Source organism: Dipodomys ordii, unplaced genomic scaffold, assembly GCF_000151885.1.
Source record: "Dipodomys ordii isolate 6190 unplaced genomic scaffold, Dord_2.0 Scaffold204, whole genome shotgun sequence".
Classification (NCBI taxonomy): domain Eukaryota; kingdom Metazoa; phylum Chordata; class Mammalia; order Rodentia; family Heteromyidae; genus Dipodomys; species Dipodomys ordii.
Genome location: NW_012267420.1, coordinates 373998 through 394028, shown reverse-complemented (window position 1 = coordinate 394028; position 20031 = coordinate 373998). Strand labels below are relative to the sequence as shown.

General features: G+C 33.8%; 1 protein-coding gene across 1 annotated transcript in view; it reads left to right on the top strand.

Annotated features, from left to right (window-relative positions):
- The window catches only part of Nkain2 (Na+/K+ transporting ATPase interacting 2), a 701515-nt gene that overhangs the window by 384322 nt on the left and 297162 nt on the right, over window positions 1-20031 (top strand). The window contains 1 exon segment of the mRNA XM_013035107.1: window positions 5337-5474. Coding sequence (XP_012890561.1) covers window positions 5337-5474 — 138 coding nt within the window.

Here is a 20031-nt window from a genome sequence, read left to right as displayed (position 1 = left end):
TAATATATTCAGAGCAATTGGAGCCAGCTCTCTCTGTGGTGGTTTTGTTGGTGATAGTTGTGGCACCAGTTTGGGTCATGGATTTGATAGTGGATTTTTTAAATTATCTTTTAAAAGAAAATCAATTATGCTGGAAAAATTCTTGATCGAATTTAAATAAAATAGATTGTCATATGTGACCTATGTTGTCAAAATTCTTATAATTATTTTCTGAAGTACTCTCATACACTGTAATTGCTCAAGTGAAGTTAAGACTTTTTGTGAATTAAGCTCTGAACTTTGCCCATATGTTCATCTGGAAACATTTGTGGTCACTGCAGATCCTCTTTTAAGTTTGTCTTCTATATTATAAATATTTGAGTCAGGTTTTAGGGTGATACTCTCTGGTATATTCTCTGATATTCTCCTGAATAAATAATATTTTAAAACTAATATTTATGCTGTCACTTATATGTTTGTTTACTACAAACAGTACAAAGAAATTTAAATAAATATATATATATATACACATATATATTTCTTATATAGAGACAGAGTGAGAAGAATAGGTATTGGGATATTTCAGGCAATACTATAGTGGCTTCAGCACTTCACTAAATCATGAGGGTCTAGAGAACCTCTAGATTTTTGCCACCTCAATGGGGTTTGGCTCAAAAATATAAGGGCATCCTGTAGAACATCCTTTCCTTTGGAACTAGCATGCTCAGATTATATACTTGTATGACTACTCTATAACAAACTGAAAAGGAAAATTACTAACAAGAATAATGAGCATGTATTAGGCCAACAAAGGGACATAGCAAAGGCTAACAGAGAAGCAAAAACAACATAGAAACAGCAGCTTCACAAAAATAAAAAATAAAAAAGCTGATAACAAGGAAATAAAAATGCTATCATAGGTAGTGAGGCATCCTGGTATCCTAAAGGCAAGGTATCTTGTCCACTGATGGAGAGAAAAATCCTATCTTCATCAAGTAGATGGTGTCCAGATTCTCTTCGTTTCTTGGGATCTTTCTGCTTGCCTAGCATTGGAATTTGAGTCTGTCCCTTTGTGCTGAGACAGTGGAAATGCTCAGTTGCTGAATGGAGAGGAGCCACAGCCAAGAGAACTGGAGTTCCTGTAGATAAATGTAATTTGAATTCATATCTGAGAACATTAGCCACCTAATTTGGTGGCTTTCAGCTTTTATGTAATAAATCACTATTTTTAAAGACAGGATTTTTATTTTATCACGTAGAATCAAGAATCTATTTGTCTTCTCTCAACGGTTATGTGTAGATTTGGTTGCATGATATTTGCTTTACTAATAAGTAAATAATAATTAAGTGACATAAAAATCTGTGATAATATTTGATTGAAAAATTTGCTAATAATTTTACTTATTAGGAAAAAATGTCTCAAAGAGATGAATCTTGAGTTTTACCAGGGGGAGAAAAACTACTTGTAAATGTGGCCTATAAAAAATAATGCTTAAATATCTGTAATTTATTTGATATTGGGTTTATACTACATACACACACACTCATATATATATATATATGCATATATATATAAAGTGCAAAGATTTCTATTTACCATGCAAACATTTGAAGCAAACTAATTTTAAACTAAATATTGCCCTGTGAGGATAAACTCAATTTGGCCAATGATTTACTTAATTGTGTTCACTGTTTCACATGTGTTTCCATCAGTAGTGTGGAATCAGTCACTTTCTGTTTCAAATGTCAATAAATTCATTTACTTGAAAGACATTGTATAGTAGCCTCTGATGAACAATTACTGCTGTTGGAAGTTAGACAGTAATTATGGTAACCAGCAGCAAGGTTATTGGCAACTCTTCCAGCTTAAGTAGACTTGTTACATTATAAAAACTACTAAATTTTAATTTACTTTAGATCGAAGTTACAAGAATAATTTTTGTTTTCTAGTAGTTATATAGACATAGGTGTATATATACACACATATATTTTTGTACATATATACTAATACATACACAGATATATACATATATCAGAGGAATTAACACTTGTGGTAATAGTATTTTGCAACCAGAATTAAACTGACAACTCAATTTGGGTGAATTTGCCCTATAGAAATATTATACTCCCATGCAATTGTAACCCCTCTGTACAGTTTGTTCACAAATAAAATAAAATTAAATTAAAAAAAGAAAAAAAAAGAAATATTATACTCATCATGTTCAAGTTACATAATAGAAATAAATATTTTTGAATGTAGTATGTGGAATTTTAGGCAGCCATCATTAAGAATGTGATTTTATCTTTTGCAGAGAAATGAATAAATCTGGAAAAGCTCATATTGAGTGAAGTAAGCCAGGCTCAGAAAAACAAAGGTCACATATTTTCTCTCATATGTGTATGCAAATACATACAAGGTTATGTTCATATATATATATACACACATATATATTCAAATTGGCCAAAGTATAGTACATGCAACAGAAAAATTCCATTGTGTAACACCTTTATGTATTTAACAGGTAGTTTGTCAAATAATATTTTGAATCTGAAATATGTCTTGACTGGGGACACAATCAGAGAAGGCAGACACATGAAAAAAGGAATGATAGATAAATACAGTCAAGATACTCATTGTCCATGTGTGAAAACAGAACTAGAAAACTTGAGGAGACAGGTGGAGGAAGAGCTAGATGAGAGGTTGAGGAAAGATGGAAGGGACAATTCTAATAAAGATATGCTGTATATGTGAATGGACATGTTAAACTGAAACTCCCTTGTAGAAATATTTGAAGGTATGAATAATCAAAAGAGCTTATGAAAATAGCACAGAACTTTGTTTTTTGTTTGTTTGTTTTTTGGTCAGTTGTGGGGGCTTGAACTCTGGGCCTTGGCATTATCCCTCAGCTCTTCAGCTCAAAGCAAGCACTCTACCAATTGAGCCAAAGCACCACTTCTGGTTTTCTAAGTGGTTTATTGGAGGTAAGAGTCTCATGGACTTTCCTGCCTGACTGGCTTTGAACCGGGATCCTCAGATCTCAGCTTCCTGAATAGCTAGGATTACAGGCATGAGCTGTTGACACTTGGCCCAGCACAGAGTTTTAAACAACAGCAGTGTTAGGCTTTTGAAATCTAATAGCTAAATCATGTTTCCGCAACTTGAAGAACATCAGATAAACACATTAACTGAGTCCCAGAACATAAACACTATAAATGAGTTAAGGAAGAAAAATTAAATATTTTTAAAAGTCACAAAGTTTATCTGTTCAAGGGTAAGATCTCACAAAATAGCAAAGATGATGAATGATTCCCTATCCTCTTCTAGAAGAAAGAACTAAATGAAGTAGAAAAATAGCATCTATTCAGTTGCTAGTATGGTATTTGCAACATAGATTACAGAAGCTTTTCAATTATTTTTAAACCAGATAGCTCTAACAAATATGTACAAATTGAAGAGGACAGAAGATAGGGCCGTACATGGAATTCTTTGTTTCTTGTTTTCTTCCATACCTCCGTTTCAACCTGAGGACAACCATCCACAGTCTTTCTTAGATTTCTTAATCTGTAGGATTGAAAAGTCATACTTACTAAATGAGCTTTTTATATGACTAGGGAAATATCCAGAAGACAGTAGGTGCTTGTATTCCTACAAGACAGGATGTATGTAATAACTATGTGATCTTACAGATGGGTCTCATTTATACCAAGAGTTGACTACATGAAATATTTGAAGAAGTGTTTCAGCCTCCTCTAAGGTAGCTCAAAGTTTCTGGGCCTGAGGATATATTCAAGCTCTATCATGTCACTGGCTATTAATCAATCAGAATATTGTATTCCATTGCTGGGACTCTGATGGGTACCATGAATTTAGCATAGACAGAGTAGAATGGAATGAGATCTTTTTTTTCCTCTTCTTTGTCTTTTTTTAATCATTGTCAAGGTGAAGTAAATAAATGAACATTTGACTAGGTTGGACCATGACTGCTAAAGCAATTACATGGTACATAGTAAGCCTTGGGAAATTGAAGTGTTATTCAAACAGCTGTCAGGAATTTATTTTGTCTTTCAGTGCCTGATGGAGAAATGTACTGCTTAACTAAAGAATTGCAGTGGAAATAATGATTGTTCTAGCAGTCTCCAAACTGAGCCTCATATATTTAATTTAAAAGCACACCGTTTTGAGAGTCAGTATTTCCTTCTGACAAGAACTATCATTAAAGAGTGGTAGTGATGCTAGTAACTTAGGGGTTTTTAAATCATTTTTTTTCCCTTAAAAACCTAGCTAAAAATAAGGATGTTGAATCTTGGTGTGGAACATCAATTCCTTTCATATTTTCCCCTGGACCCCTTCCACCTGCAGGCAGGCAAGAAGAAAGCCACCAGGCTTCTTTGTGAAGTTAGATCCGATGGGACACTTGCAAACTATCTGTATTTCACTTTCCAATGCAAAGCAATGATCAGGACTACCAGCCATTTTCACTTTGTTATTGTTTGGATGCTTGATTGGTTTGTTTTTGATCTTCTCACTGGCATATTTTTATCTTAATTAAAAAAATCTGGGCTGGGAAGGTGGCTCAGTGGTAGAGCGTTTGCCTTGCATGCATGAGGCCCTGGGTTCGATTCCTCAGCACCACATAAGCAGAAAAAAAAAGCGGGAAGTGGTGCTATGGCTCAAGTGGTAGAGCGCTAACCTTGAGCTGAAGAGCTGAGGAACAGCGCCCAGGCCCAGAGTTCAGGCCCCACGACTGGACCATAAAAAAAAAAAAATCTGAGCATACATGTAAGCATAACATATACCACCTTAAATGGCCCTTTTTTAAGACGAATGTTATTGGTACAAAAAATTGCTCTGAGTAATAATCCAAGACTTAAGCCTAGAAGGCTCCTCACACCTGTTGAAGATCTATACTCACCAGGAGGAATCAGACATCAGAGAAATGACTTTCTCCTAGTATCATTGACACTGTTGGGGGCACAAACTATATCTAGGGTTCTCCCCAGAGAGTTATGTGAATTCTTTACACAAAATGTCCTTTATTCTATTTTTCAACTGAAATAATGACATTTCAGTCTTACCATGTCTTTCACGTAGACTCAGCTACCTGGTAGTTGATGGCTCAGGGTGTTTGACAGATGACATCGTGTGGATATGATTTGATGACTTGTAGATGTTTCTAGATCTCCATAGATATATTTTTCCTTTGAAATAGCCCTGGAGCTGTCATTCCCCCTCTTAGTGAACTACAGGACTAGAGTTCTAATTGCTGATTATAACTTTAGTGTGATTTCTTTTTTTTCTCTCAATGCTATGATGTTTCTCATGGGCACTCCTCTGTCCATCCTGTTTTGCTGTTTAGGTTTCTGTGCTGGAGAGGCAAATATTTGACTTCCTTGGATATCAGTGGGCACCTATCCTGGCAAATTTTGTACATATTATTATCGTCATCCTTGGTTTATTTGGAACTATTCAATATAGACCTCGTTACGTTACAGGAGTAAGTACCTTTTCTATCATTTTCTATTTCATTTGAAAAGAAAAATGTGTATAAGTGTCCTAAAAATGAGGTATTTATGCCCTATTCAGTGCTGTGTGTTTATTTTCATAGCTTCATATTGCATCAACAGTGATTAAAAATGTCAAGTTTAAAGCACTTGATGGTGAATGTAATCAGATTATTATACTTTCGTAAATTGTACTTTCAGCAAATATTCTCCTATAATTACAAGCAGATTCAATTTTTAATTTGTAAAGTCTCCGAATTAACAGATTTAATGAGAGATTTTTCCCCTCATTTAAAATAATTTTGTTTTATAAATTGCACATAGCTTAATATCAATACAAGCAAACATGTACTTTAAATGTGAAAATACACATTGGGGTTAATATTCAAGATACTGGAAAGCCGGAACATTCTGGACATTGTCTGTGTGTTCTCAGTAATTCTCTTTTTTGGCTCTGAGAAAGTATTTTGCATTCCTACTGAAGTTAAACTTACTTAACATAAAAGTGAAATCCAACTGTGTTGCAGTTGCTATGGGAACCATAGAAAAGCCTGCTTTTCTATTTTTTTTTAACTTTTGTATGTGCCTCAGATCTCAGCCATCGCTCTTCATTAATGTGGTTATTTTTTCTTCCATTTCATCATTTTTTTCCTTTTCCTTCTTTTTCTGACAGTAGCCATTTCTATTAAATTTTAAAGCAATTTGGTGGTTTTTAAAAAAAGCATTTATGTAAGTTAGTGCAGTTAAAAGTCTACCTTATTCAATACAACCCAGCAGGCCTTCCCAGGCTTGCTGAAGCCCTCTTTTTATAAGGGCTACCCTCCTCTGGCCTGTTCTCTCTGTAATCCAGAATCTGGATGAAGTTCACTGCCACTGAAACAACCCGGGGTTGCTTGGACACAAGGCATGTGCTGTGGATAAAGCAGACTGGGAACCCCGATGCCAGGTCTGGATGCCATCGCATGACCCCCCAGCAGCTAGGCCAGGCTCTGAATCTAATCAATGCTACTGTGTTGCCGGGTATTTTCAGTGTGCAAGCTATGGTCATATTTTCTATTTTCTGATATGACTGCAGCATGGTGGCTGTGATTGACTCTAGTGACGTCTTCATAGCAAGGGTGAACTCTTGGACCTGCCAAATTCTGTGTGATTATTTTTTTTCTTGACTTTACCAGTTGTCAGCTTTCTAATCTTTTTCAGTCTATAAGTAGTAGTGTAAAGGAGTTGCCATTCAACAAAGCAGTTTATGAATACAGTATGTCTTGATCAATGAAAGGAAAATCTATATTAGGTAATACTGTTTAAATTAGATAATATATAGTAACCTTTAGTGAAATATTCCTGAATCACCGTTTCTTTTTTATTAGACTTTTTGGTTCTCTTTATGATCTTACTGTTTAAATTCAATATTTTTGAGAGGAAAGATTTTTTTGATCTTGACTATGAAACCTAGGCTCCCTTGGAACACACTCTCCTCCTGCCTCAGCTGCCCTAGTGCTGACATTACACTCTGACTCACTGTGCCTACATCAACTTATTCATGTAACGTTGGTCTTGGTATCATTAAATAACTCCTCATCTTTACTTCTTATGAGGTATTAATGATAAAAAACAAAATCTACATGTGGATAAAAGATCTAAACAGGTTGTAAATTTGTAAGGAGTGAACAGAGATATTTACTTTTATCACAATACCTCATCTTCAAAAGTATTCAGTGAATGTTGGCTACAATATTATTATTTTTATATAATGTGGCGTAACAGTACTCTTAATGGAAATGTCAATCAGAGTTAGGTGTTTGAGGCATTGGATGAAATATTTCTATTTCATTTATTTAGGTAGGTAACTATCATTTTTTTTACTTACATACTTATTTTGTTTGTGTGTCTGTTTGTTTGTTTTCTGGACCTGGGGCCTGAACTCAGTGTTTGGGTAATGTTCTTGAGCTTCTTTTTACATAAGGCTAAAACTCTACCAATGGAGCCACAACTCTATTTCTGGGTTTTTTGGGTAGTTTATGAGATGAGTCTTAACAAAGTTTCTTCCTTGAGCTGGCTTCAAACCATGATCCTCAGATTTCAGCCTCCTGAGAGCTAGGATTGCAGATGTGAGCCAAATGTACCCAATTTATTTTTGTTCTTTTTATTTCAAGCTGTTAAAAATTCAAAATAAGGTTCTTTAAGTATCGAGTTGTAAATTCTTCCCTTAGATAAAAGACAGTTGATTTTTTTTCTGATTTGAGCCACTTTTTCTGTCATTGCATAAGATTTAATATATCAGGTAACAACAAATTTAAGACTACTAAAGCTTTTGTTGAGATATGTCTATTAGACATAAGCTGAAATCCTTTTATAGGAATGGCATGTCTTGTATCTGCAATTCTGATTTCATCATTTCTTGTTATGTAGGTCTCTGTTCTTTTCCATGAGACAATATCCTTATAATCATTTGCTACCTGGAAATGTTATGAATGCAAAACTTCTATATGTCAGCTCAAGTAACTCAAATTGAAATTATTACCAACAAATCTCTCTTGAAAGTTGATTCGCTCATTAGCTTATCTCTCACTTACAACATGGTGATATATGTGACTAAATGTTGATTAATAACTATCAAATCTTGCTTAGAAATGCTAGCCAGATCAACAAGTTTATAAACTTATTAACTATCTCTACAATTATGTCAAGCTACCATAATAATTGTTCTGATTTATTATCATAAGTTATCTTCTCACCAGCCCTCAAAAACTTTTTATTATTGATCTTCCAGTTTCTATTAGCAGCCTATTTCCTTTTTTTTAATTGTGAAAATACCACATAGAGGAGTTACAATTACATGGACAAGATAATGAGTACATTTCTTATCAAGCATTGTTGCCTCCTCCTTTGTTTCCCCTTCCCATCCCTTCCCATACTCCCTCACTCCCCCCACCTGATCCTCCCCCCCCACCAAAGTTGTAAAGTTCATTTTTCAATATAATGACTTGTACATCTAATTGTTACAATGGGTCACCTGTATCCCTATTTAAACAATTTGTTGTTTCCCTTCCCTACCACAAATTAAACCAACATCAAATACATTGAAAGCAGGGGTTATACCGTGGGGGAGGGACATACAAAGAAACAATAGAAAGAAAGAATAAAAAGAATAGAATAAAAGAATAAAAGAATAAAAAGAATAGAAAGAAAGAATAAAAAGAAAGAAAGAAACAATAGAAAGAAAGAAAACAAACATTTGAACACTTATCTTAGGGTTCATTTCCCTAAAATCAACTTATCTGACCTTTTCTGCTTGACTCAGACATACACTTGTTATTGCAAATAAGGGAAACCATAGGACCTATGTTTCTTTGGGCCTTGCTTACTTCACTTAATATAATTTTTTCCATTTCCTAACAAATGGGGCAATGTCATTCTTTTTGCTGGAGGCATAGAATTCCATTGTGTATATATACCACATTTTCTTGATCCATTCATCTACTGAGGGGCATCTGGGTTGCTTCCATATCTTAGCTATTGTAAATAATGCTGCAATAAACATAGTTGTGCTGGTAGCTTTAGTGTGGTCTTGTTTGTGATCATTTGAGTAAATGCCCAAAAGTGGGATTGCTGGGTATAGGGGAGCTCTATGTGGGGTCTTTTGAGGAGCCTCCATACTGCTTTCCAAAGTGGTTGAACAAGTTTACACTCCCACCAACAATGCAGTAAGGTTCCCTTCTGTCCACATCCCCTCCAGCAACTGTTGTTATTAGAGTTCTTGATAATAGCCATTCTAACTGGGGTGAGGTGTTATCTCAATGTTGTTTTGATTTGCATTTCATTTATGGCTAGAGAGTTTGAGCATTTCTTCATGTGTCTATTGGCCATCCTTCTTTCCTCTTCAGAGAAGTTTCCCTTTAAGTCTTTAGTCCATTTATTTATTGGGCAGTTGTTTCTTTGAAGATTTGTTGTAGGGGGATTTAATTTTTTGAGTTCCAGGTATATTTTATATATGAGACCCTTGTCCATTGTATGGCTAGTGAAGATCTTCTCCCAATCCATGAGCTTTCTATTGATCTTTCTAGCCATGTCCTTTGCCATGCAGAAGCTCTGCAATTTCATGCAATCCCATTTGTCCAACCTTTCTTTGATTTGTTGTGTTTCAGGGTCTCTTTTTAAGAAAATTTCAGCCTGTGCCAAGGAGATCTTGGGTTTCTTCTATTCCATCCTATAATGTTTTCAGAGTGTCTGCTTTGACTCTGAGGTCTTTGATCCATTTGGAGTTGATTCTGGTGCAGGGTGATCTATAAGGATCTAGCTTTAGTTTTCTACAAGTAGTTAACCAATTTTGCCAGCCCCATTTACTGAAGAGGCTGTCTTTCTTCTATTCTATTTTTTTAGCTCCCTTATCAAAGGTTAGATGGCTATAGGTCTGTAGGTTCATTTCGGGGTTTTCAATTCTATTCCATTGGTCCCGAGGTGTGTTCTTGTGCCAGTACCAAGCTGTTTTGATTACTAGGGCTTTGTAGTAGAGTTTGAAATTTGGTATTGATATTCCTCCAGCACTGCTCTTTCTGTTAAGGATTGTTTTTGCTATTCGGGGTCTTTTATTGTTCCATATGAATATTTGGATTGCCTCTTCTATTTCCTTGAAGAATGAGGTTGGAATTTTGATAGGTATTGCATTGAATTTGTATATAGCCTTGGGAAAGTATTGCCATTTTCACGATGTTGATCTTTCCAATCCAAGAGCATGAGAGTTTTTGCAACTTTCTAAGTTCTGTTTTGATTTCCTTTTTCAGGTTTTTGAAGTTTTCATCATAGAGGTCCTTCACTTCTTTGGTTAAGTTAATTCCTAGGTATTATATTTTTTGTGGGATATTACAAATGGAGTTGCTCTCCTAATCTCAGCCACACTTTTCTCATTGTTGGCACACAGAAAAGCCATTGATTTTTGAGGATTAATTTTGTACCCTGCTACTTTGCCAAAGTTTTGATTCAGCTTGAGTAATTTGGGAGTGGAATCCATAGGATTCTTTTTTTTAATTTTTATTTTTCTATTGTGAAAATACTGTACAGAGGGATTACAATTACATGGGCAAGATAATGAGTACATTTCTTATCAAGCATTGTAGCCTCCTCCTTTGTTTCCTCTTCCCATCCCTTCTCATCCTCCCCCCCCCCCGTCCCCCTACCCAATCATGCCCAACCCTCCAGTAGGATTCTTTAAATACAAGAGCATGTCATCTGCAAAGAGGGAGAGTTTTACTTCTTCTTTCCCTATTTGGATCCCCTTTATGTTTACATCTTGTCTTATTGCTGTAGCTAGGCATTCTAATACTAGATGGAAGAGCAGTGGAGAAAGTTAGCAGCCTATTTTATCATGTGACCTCAACCTGTCAGAGTTTTCTAAAAACAAGTACTCTGACTTTTGGGTTTGTGATGTGGTATCACTCCTTTTCTCTAATAATTTATTTTCTCATTATCTGTTTGTTTATTGCTAAAGTCAGAAAACAAGGGACTTAAGAAAATAAGAACTTAACATAAAAATGCAATGAAGAATTTCAGTTTACCTAAAGATGACAAAGGAAATTATAGTTTAAAGAATAGCAAATTGAATCATAAATGACAGAAATTTTACTAAATGAAAAGATCTGGGTACAGAAGAAAAATGTGCAATTGGAGCTTGCAGTAGCTGACAATTACATATTACCACAGCCAGGAAATATCTATCAGTGTTCTCTAAATTGGAGACTTACAGTGAAATTGGAGACTTTACAGTAAAATCCATTTTCCTGTCCTCTAGAACTTCAGGTCTTTGCAATCTTTTGCATTTGGCATGTAACATTTTTATAAAAATGATTCAACATAAAAACAGACCAATACATTCACCATTTCATGATTCAAACATTATAAACATTTTGATTGTTTCCTTCATATACATACAAATAAAATTACCTGGTAATGCTAACTATTCTAATATGTTTCTGTTTGTATTTCACCAGTTTGGTAAAATTATTGAGTATGGCATTAATCAGCTATTCCTTTGCATGTCATAGTGGAAGTCAGGGTTCCAGGCTTGCTAGCAGCTACTCAGCCAAGTGAGCCATGTTCTCTTCAGTCAATGTGGGCATGGTGTGTTGCATTTTTTCCTGGGGCTGGCTATTCTCCACAGTCTTCCTACCTACAGCACCCCATATAACTGGAATTTCCAGTGTGCATCCTCAAACCCGGTTAAAATGAGTCTTGATAGCTTTAGCCCAGAAGGTCTAAAAGATATGCTCCCAATTTCCCAATTTCCATTTCCAGAATAATTGGTATGACAAGCATATAACACCATAACAGGCCCCGTACATTAAAGTTTTTTCTTAATATGATCATGTCTGATTATTACTGAGTACTAATCTTGTCCTACATGATTAATGGCACTTAAAAAGCAAATGTGTTTCTGTTGTTGCTAGATGCTAGAGTGTTGATCTTTTGATGAGTTGACATGCATCCTTCTTTCTCACCAGAAAGCAAGATCAGTTTCATACATGTGTCATCTCACTTGACTCACTTAAATTTTGCTTCTCTGTAGTTAACATGCTAAAGAAAAAACTACTTGCAAGAAATGGAAAGAATGCAGGAATGACATCACCCAACTCGAAATTCCAAGACCCATTTTGTAAAATCTTTCCAATATGGCTCTTTGGAAAATTTATGAACATCCTAGTGAATCTTTAATAACAAACTCCTGTAGATAATTTGTGTTGGAAGGAAACACAATCTTTAGAATTTGAAATTTATCATGACATTTATCATGACATCAGCCGTGATGTCATTTTCATTCTTCATTGAAAACCAAGCACCAGGGAATGGGGAGGATTTTCACAGGTATGTTTACAAGCCAAGTGCTTTTCCCACTCTAATAATCTTTGGTTCTTAAAAGTGATTGCACACTTTGAAGTCACTTTGAGGAAGTTATTAATCTGTGTTTAAGTAGGTGCTTTGCTAGTTTTATCCAATTTTTCTGGGAGAAAAAATATTGAAAAAATCTTACTGCAATGAAAGCATTAAAAAATGCATGCTTTCTGTGTTCAGGACATAAAATCAATGTAGATTAGAGATGAAGAGACTTGAGATAGTAGTAAATTAACAATAGTTCTAATGACTGAGAGTAGTTATGGAAATAAGTATTTTCCCAAAAGGCCGGGAGGGAAAAAATAACATTACAAGTTTAATGGATTTAGCCTGTAGTCCTCAAATAAATGTAATAATGCAACATTGTGAATGTAATTTATTTTCAAAAGAATGTGTACCCTTGAGGAAATATGAGTCATTTATGCTATAAGAAGATACTTTGTGCTCTCATTCTGGTGTTAGGCTTGGCTAAAGATTTATACAGTGTAGTACACATACATAATTACATTTTGGCAATCCAAATACATGTTTGTAAATGATCAAATAGTTTTGGAAGTGATTTTAAAGAAGAGACATATTGTGGTGACATAAAGTTTAGATATTAGGTTTTTCTAAAATAAAAATAAATAATTCCTGTACATACTTTTGAGCATAAAAAGTAAGATTGGGTTTATAATAAAATAAAAGTTCCTTTCTTTATCTCATTATAGTTATTAATCTTATATAATCCACTTATAATGTTACTTTGGAAGTGTGTGTATACATATGTGTGTGGGTGTGTATATGTCTCTAATTCTTAAATTTTCAACCATATTTTTTCAGCTTTAGTACCATCTAATAAGACTTAATACAAATCATTAGACTTTAGCGTATCTTTAGATCATGCTTTATTTTTAAAGTTTTCTCCTTGAATTTCTGATGATTTTCTTTTAAGACAGAGATTTTTGTTTTGTTTTGTTTTTTGGGGGGTGGGGTTCCGATCGTGGAGCCTGAACTCTGGGCCTGGGCGCTGTCCCTTAGCTCTTCAGCTCAAGGCGAGCACTCTACCACTTGAACCACAGCACCACTTCGGGCTTTTTTCTTCTTGCTTATGTGGTGCTGAGGAATGGAACCCAGGGCCTCATGCATGCAAGGCAAGTGCTCTTCCACTGAGCCAACTTCCCAGCCCGACAGGAGATTGTTTTTAAGTGTATCCAAAATATACCTTTGATTATGCCTATTGGTGATATTCATTCTGGATTTCTTACAAAATTCCATTACTTTCCTGTTTGAATTAAGACCTCTTTCCTTATATTTGAACGTGATTTTTATCTCGGCTTTTTGTTTCAATAGTATGCTCCACCTCACTATTTCCCCCAGAATTCTATTCTTTTGCTCCTATTTAAAATGGCTTTTTTCTAAGTTGCATTATTTATTTCCCCTTGCTAACCTGAAGTAGAATCATGCTATCAAAGTGTCCATGTATTTCCTTTCTGGAAGTTTTCAAAACACTTCCTGAGAATAAAATTTCTGGATTCTTGCATAACAGAAAATGTTTATTCTTCTTTGGTTTGCCTAGATATAAAGCTCTGAGATAAATTTATTTATTTCTCAGAACACTGAAATAGTTATTTATGATATTTTAGAAAGATGTGTTACTGATGCAAGTCTGATGCCAATCTATAAATAGACTTAGAAGAAGTGCTTGAAATATTTATCATCTTCTTTTTTACATTGACATTTCAAAATGAGGTATCTAAATGGGTATTTATTTTTAAAATTTATAAACCTTTCTGATTAAAGCTTATAGAAGCCATCAACTCAAGAGTTTACATGTGTTACTTCAATGATTCTCTATGCTTCTAATGACATTTGCTTTGGTTACCTCAGATAAGTTTATTGAACAACTACCATATACTATGATTTTAATATATTTACTAAAAATGTCTTATTGTTTTCCTAAGAAGAAAGAATATATGGCTTATTCAATAACTGTTAGGAGATTAGCCATGCTATCCATCTACTTTTTATATCCACATTTGGTCAGAATCTATGTAATTCTTTCTAGAAGTTCAGCTTCCTTTTTGCCCTTTGTCCCTCCAAACAGTTTACTTGTACAATTTTTCCCATTCAAGATATTAACCCAAATGTACATGCTATCTACTGCAAATATTTTGCTGTTGATTTAGGATTACATATATTATATGCCTGTTTTATCTTTTGCAACCAGTAATGTATCAGTAGCTATTATATTGCATTAAGCATGTCTTAATTTGGAGACATTTCCTTTTTATGAGTGACAGCTGAGCAGATGACACTGTTACACCAAAGTGGGAGATCTAGTGGCTTTATAAATCCATCAGTTGCTCTGGGTATTCATGATCCAAGCCTGTAATACTAGCTATTTAGGAAGCTGAGACAGGGAAGATCCCTCATCAAAGCCTGCTTACATGTTTAAAATGGAAGAAACAAGGATGCAAAAACACTATGCAATGCATCTCATAAAGGATATGATAGCATTTTATATAGGTTATCATAATTTGCACAGAAATGGTTAGTCAAGTTAGCCAGGAGTAGAGTGTTTTAAAGGATTTTGACATATAAGCTTCCACTCAGAGTATAGATAGTCTGTCAACACATTAGACAAGAGAAAAATTTCCAGGCATACTTACCAACATATGCTTAAACCACTCAAGTATTCAAAATATAGTTGTATCTTTACTAATATTCCTTAGATTGTTGTGGGGAGGGGAAAGGGAAGCACAGAAATGGTTGGATAAAGGTTGAACTGATTCAGCAGTGAGACTCACTAGACACTATGTTGAATAAATGAACTTTACAACTTGGGGACAAGGGTTTGAGAGGGGAAAAAGTGGGAGAAAATGAGGGAGGGGATGACACTGTTGAAAATGAAATGTACTCAGTACTTGACTTTTGTAACTGTAACACCACTGCACGTCACCTGTACACTAAAATGTAAATAGAAAAAGATTTAAAAATGAAACTAAAAACGTAAATACCATCATGAATGGAGATAGATGATCATATTTGAAATATATCCTTTTTTCAATGTAAATATTTGGATTTTAGTTTTATAATAGGTATATTATGCATGCTGTAATGGTTATTTACTTTTTGATTATTGTTACATCATGATTTTCAAATAATCAAATAGCTCTTTTAATGAATCAAGTCAGTTTAAGATCTTTGAGCTGTGTGGCTAAAGTGCTAAGACTATTGCCTAAACAATATAAATAAACAAACAAATAAATAAAGTATAGAAATACATAATTCTGTGATATATCAAAATTTCCCATGCTTTGACTTGTTCATCTTTTTCTGGTTGGTTCATGTTCATAGATATTAACCTATTTTTATTGTTATTGTAAAGGTGATATATATACGAGTTACAGTTACATAAGTCAGGTAATAAGTACATTTCTATTTGAACAGTGTGCCCCTTTTAACTCATTTTGATGTGGTAAAAATGTATTTTTCTTCAGTTTATGTGATGAATTTCCTCAAATCTATCTTATGCTATCTATGTTATTTTGTATACTTAAGTTGAAATGATTAATAGTCTCTGTTAAATTATATAATTTCTAAGTTTTATTTTTTAAAGAAGAATACTCACATATTGATCTAACTTAATAATTCGGTGTTCTGATATTAATCTAGCCTTCCATTATTAGAGTCTCTACTTATTCTTTTCTTAATTGCGATATTCTACTTTTAATATTTCTACTTTTGCATGTTTATTCAAAGATAATGTATTTTGACTTATACTACTTTCTAAATGGTGCATTGTTCAGAAAGTAAATTGGCATGATTTCTTTCCAGATTTTCAGAACCTTCTATAGGAGGACAGTTGTGTATTCTAGAACTCATCTGTGAAACTGTCTTGTCTTGGTCCTGTTATCAGTGGTACCTATTTAATCATCTTTTGAAAATTGTCTTGAAAATCGCCAAATATAAGTATTTCACTATTATGGCATGATTTTATAAAGGAGATCTTGACAGAGCATCCATTTCTTGCAGCTTTTGTTAGCATTATCACAGTTCAGTATAATAATTATTTCTGGTTTTAAATTTAGTACTAAGACTTGAACTCAAAGCATTGTCCTTGCTAGGTAACTACACCATTTCTGTTTTAGAACCTCTTCTGTATCTCTGGATGAAATCATTTTACTGTACTTTGAATCTCATTCTGTTTACTATTATTTCTGAATCAAGAGAAAACTGGTTATTAATAAAATCAAAGAGATCTTATTCTTACATTTACTTGCTTCTTCATCCCAAGGAAAGAGGAAGAATGAGTCCATTACTTTGCTCATGTAACTGTAACTCCTCTGTACAGTATATTTATAATAAAAATGTATATTAAAAAAGAAAGAAAGAGGAAGAACATGTCTACCTTACAGCATGGGTACACACTTCAGGATATGTGTTACATTTTAATTAAAAAGATGACAAATAGATACTATTAATTTGGGTATTTTCTTGGCTTGGATTGTTATTAGCATGGACTGTTTCGAATAACAATTGTAAGATGTTATCTTAAATGTTTTTGACTGCATAAAAGATTATACTCCCCTATTCTGAAATTGGTTAATGCATTTAATTTTACTGTGTCAGAAAAGTTGACACTAAAAGAACAAAGTTTCTGGGGTTGTAGTGACTACAAAACCTCATTTATGTAATATTTTCTATATTCCTTATTGTCAAATATTTCTGTATAATAATATGACAAAAATATTCTGAGGTTGACCTTTCAGAGTCGAGATGCATTTCAATTGCCCAGCTGCCTCCTTAATGAAATAGTTGTCTTTTTTGTCAGTACTGTGCTGCATTTGTAGACATCTTGTCAGTATTTTTTGGAAACATTGACTCATCTGGGAACTCCATGAATGAGAATGTGTTATCTAGACTGCACAGTTAAACTTCCATTTGCTTCGACCTGTCATTTTCTGGAGCACAATAGAATCAATTTTCTCTCTTTCCACTTCTTTTTGTCTACTAAAGGTAACACTTGAGTTGAAGGAATCTTGTAAAACAAATGTTTACTGCGTTTAAATTTATCTTCTCTATGCTTTATTTTATGAGGGTTATCAAGCAGTGAGAAGTATTATGGATTTTAACAAGGTATCTTGGGGAAGAGAAGCTATTTTCTAAATCATCTAATTTTCAAGTACAGAAATATTAGAGCTAAGAGACATCTTATTTTAATTGTCATTGTTCTGAAAGGTTAATATTTGATTATAGGTTTCAGTGCTTACATTTACATTTAAAATTGTATTTTCTGAGTTGTTTGTGTATAAATTTTCATAATAGGCTCAACATAATTTGGCATAGCGGTCATTTTATCTAAAAAAACTCTCTTCTCTATGTCTACGTTCTTTTCTTGTTTTTATTGTGATGGTGATTATTACTTTTATGTGGATTATTTCAATGCAGGAAACTCAAAAGCATAAAAAAATAGAATGGAGAGTTTTAAGTTCCTGACCCATATCTATTTCTTTCTTTTCATTTTTTTTCTGTCCCAGCCCTAGCCTGGAACTCACTCTCTGATCCTTTACACTCATTGGTAGCCACCCTACCTCCTGAACCACACTTTCAAACCTTCAGCCCTTATCAGTAGTGCAGACAACACTTACTTACATGTTTTATACTGTTTATGTTTCATCAATAAAGAGTGACTTCCAACTCTTGCCACTGTGAGAATGAAATTCTATGGTGAGGAAGAGATTAAAAAATATCAGACCATTTTAACAAGCTTAATTTTATTAAAGGAAACATTTGAAATGTCATTTGCAATCTCAGCTGTTCTCCATTGTTATACATATATTAAGTCTGAAATTCAGTGAATTTCAATAAAAGGAGAGTGGCTATTAATCCTTATTTCCATGTCATAATATAGGGAATTTATGGACTTACAGGAATAATAACTTTGAAACTGTTTCAGAAGTTTTATATTTTTACTACCAAAAGTAATTATCCAGTATTAACTTACCGTACTAGTCATCATGAATAATAAATAAATAAGATATCAGGGGACACTGGTGAATCTGTCATCCTGGTGGTACCCATTGTTTCTATTTTACAGAAAGTTCCAGATGATGATTTCTCTACTACAATTGCTAGGCCTCTCATTATCAAGAATATTTTGTGCCCTCCAATTTCGTTTTTATTTTATAACATCTTTAGTTATATGCAGAAGTAGCATAATTCTTTTGTAATGTTAAAACATGTTAGTGTTTGTTTCATGGGTATACATGATTATATCAACTTGCTTTTGTGTTGTCACACTGATGTCAGTTGATAAGAAATACAAATACCTTATATGATGCAATAATATAAATATAGATATATCCGTGTGTAAACATTTTTTTTTCAGCATGGTGTAGACATTTTGTTTCACAGAATATGGCTGCTACTTAGTGAAATTATTTGATTAGCTTCTACTTAGGGAATCACAACACATTATATAGTGTTGTTTTGAAGCCCTTCAAAGTGCTTGTATTTTTTAAGTAGCACGACTTCTAAGAAAGAAAGAATCCTTGCCAGTGATTTATAGACAGTTTATCATACATACCAGCACACAATGTGTAACATGTGTACACACACACACATTATATATATATATATCATATATATATATATATATATATATGATATACTAAATCCAGGCCACTCATGTGGTTCTGCAGTTATTAGATGACTTTCACTAAGATTTTCCTAAAACCTAGAACTACAGTTGACTTCTGACCGATTCCTTAGTATTTGTGTCTTGTCACCTTTCTGCATTAAATGTTTCTGTTTACATGTTACTGAATATAGAACTGACATCTGATTTTTACACTGGAAGGACAGCAACAAAGAATTTCTAACAGTTGCATTTTCAATTCCTCAAAGTCTATTAAATGAAACAAATAGAAACATGGAGAAAGGTTCATTAACTTTATTTGCACTCTTCTGTTGCTGCTCTCATCTTCTTTCCAATGAAAACATCTCTGTCATTTTGTGACATTGCAATGTCACTCTCCTCCAGTGTAGACAAACACAGCTAATCCATAGCACATAATGCAGCTGTTGCTGAATTACTCATGTGATAGGTGATTTGAAATGTCTTGATAGCTATGTAAGGAAAATAGAATAACCTGCTAGACATTATGCCATTATTTCAAAATCTATTTCTTTCTGGATATTTTTTGTGTCTCATTTCTAAATGACTATAAGTATCCAAAGCTGTGGTTAAAACATGTTGTCTTCATCTTATTGATGTTTACACATTTATGTGTGGGTATTAATTTTCTTGATCTGAAAAATAGACTTGTTAATGCTTAGTCTCTCCACTAAGGAATAGTCTGCAAAAATGGGAAAAAAAGAAAAATATTTGTTCATGATACATTTTGTGAGCTTATGCTTTGTGTGATTTATACATGTCATTCTGTTAATAAAACTACCTTTTGCTATATCATCAAATCTAGGTATGTCAGCAAACAGTTTGAAAGATACGAATTTGAAAATATTGATGAAAAGTGAAAAAACTATTTTAAGTTCTATGTGTTATTCTAGCTTGATTCTCAAAATCCCATCTAAGGACCAATTGAGATGTTACTTCCTTTAGTTTGTTTCCACGTGTCAAGTAATTTCTTATTTTCCTCCCAGAACTGTTGCTGGTACTTCAAA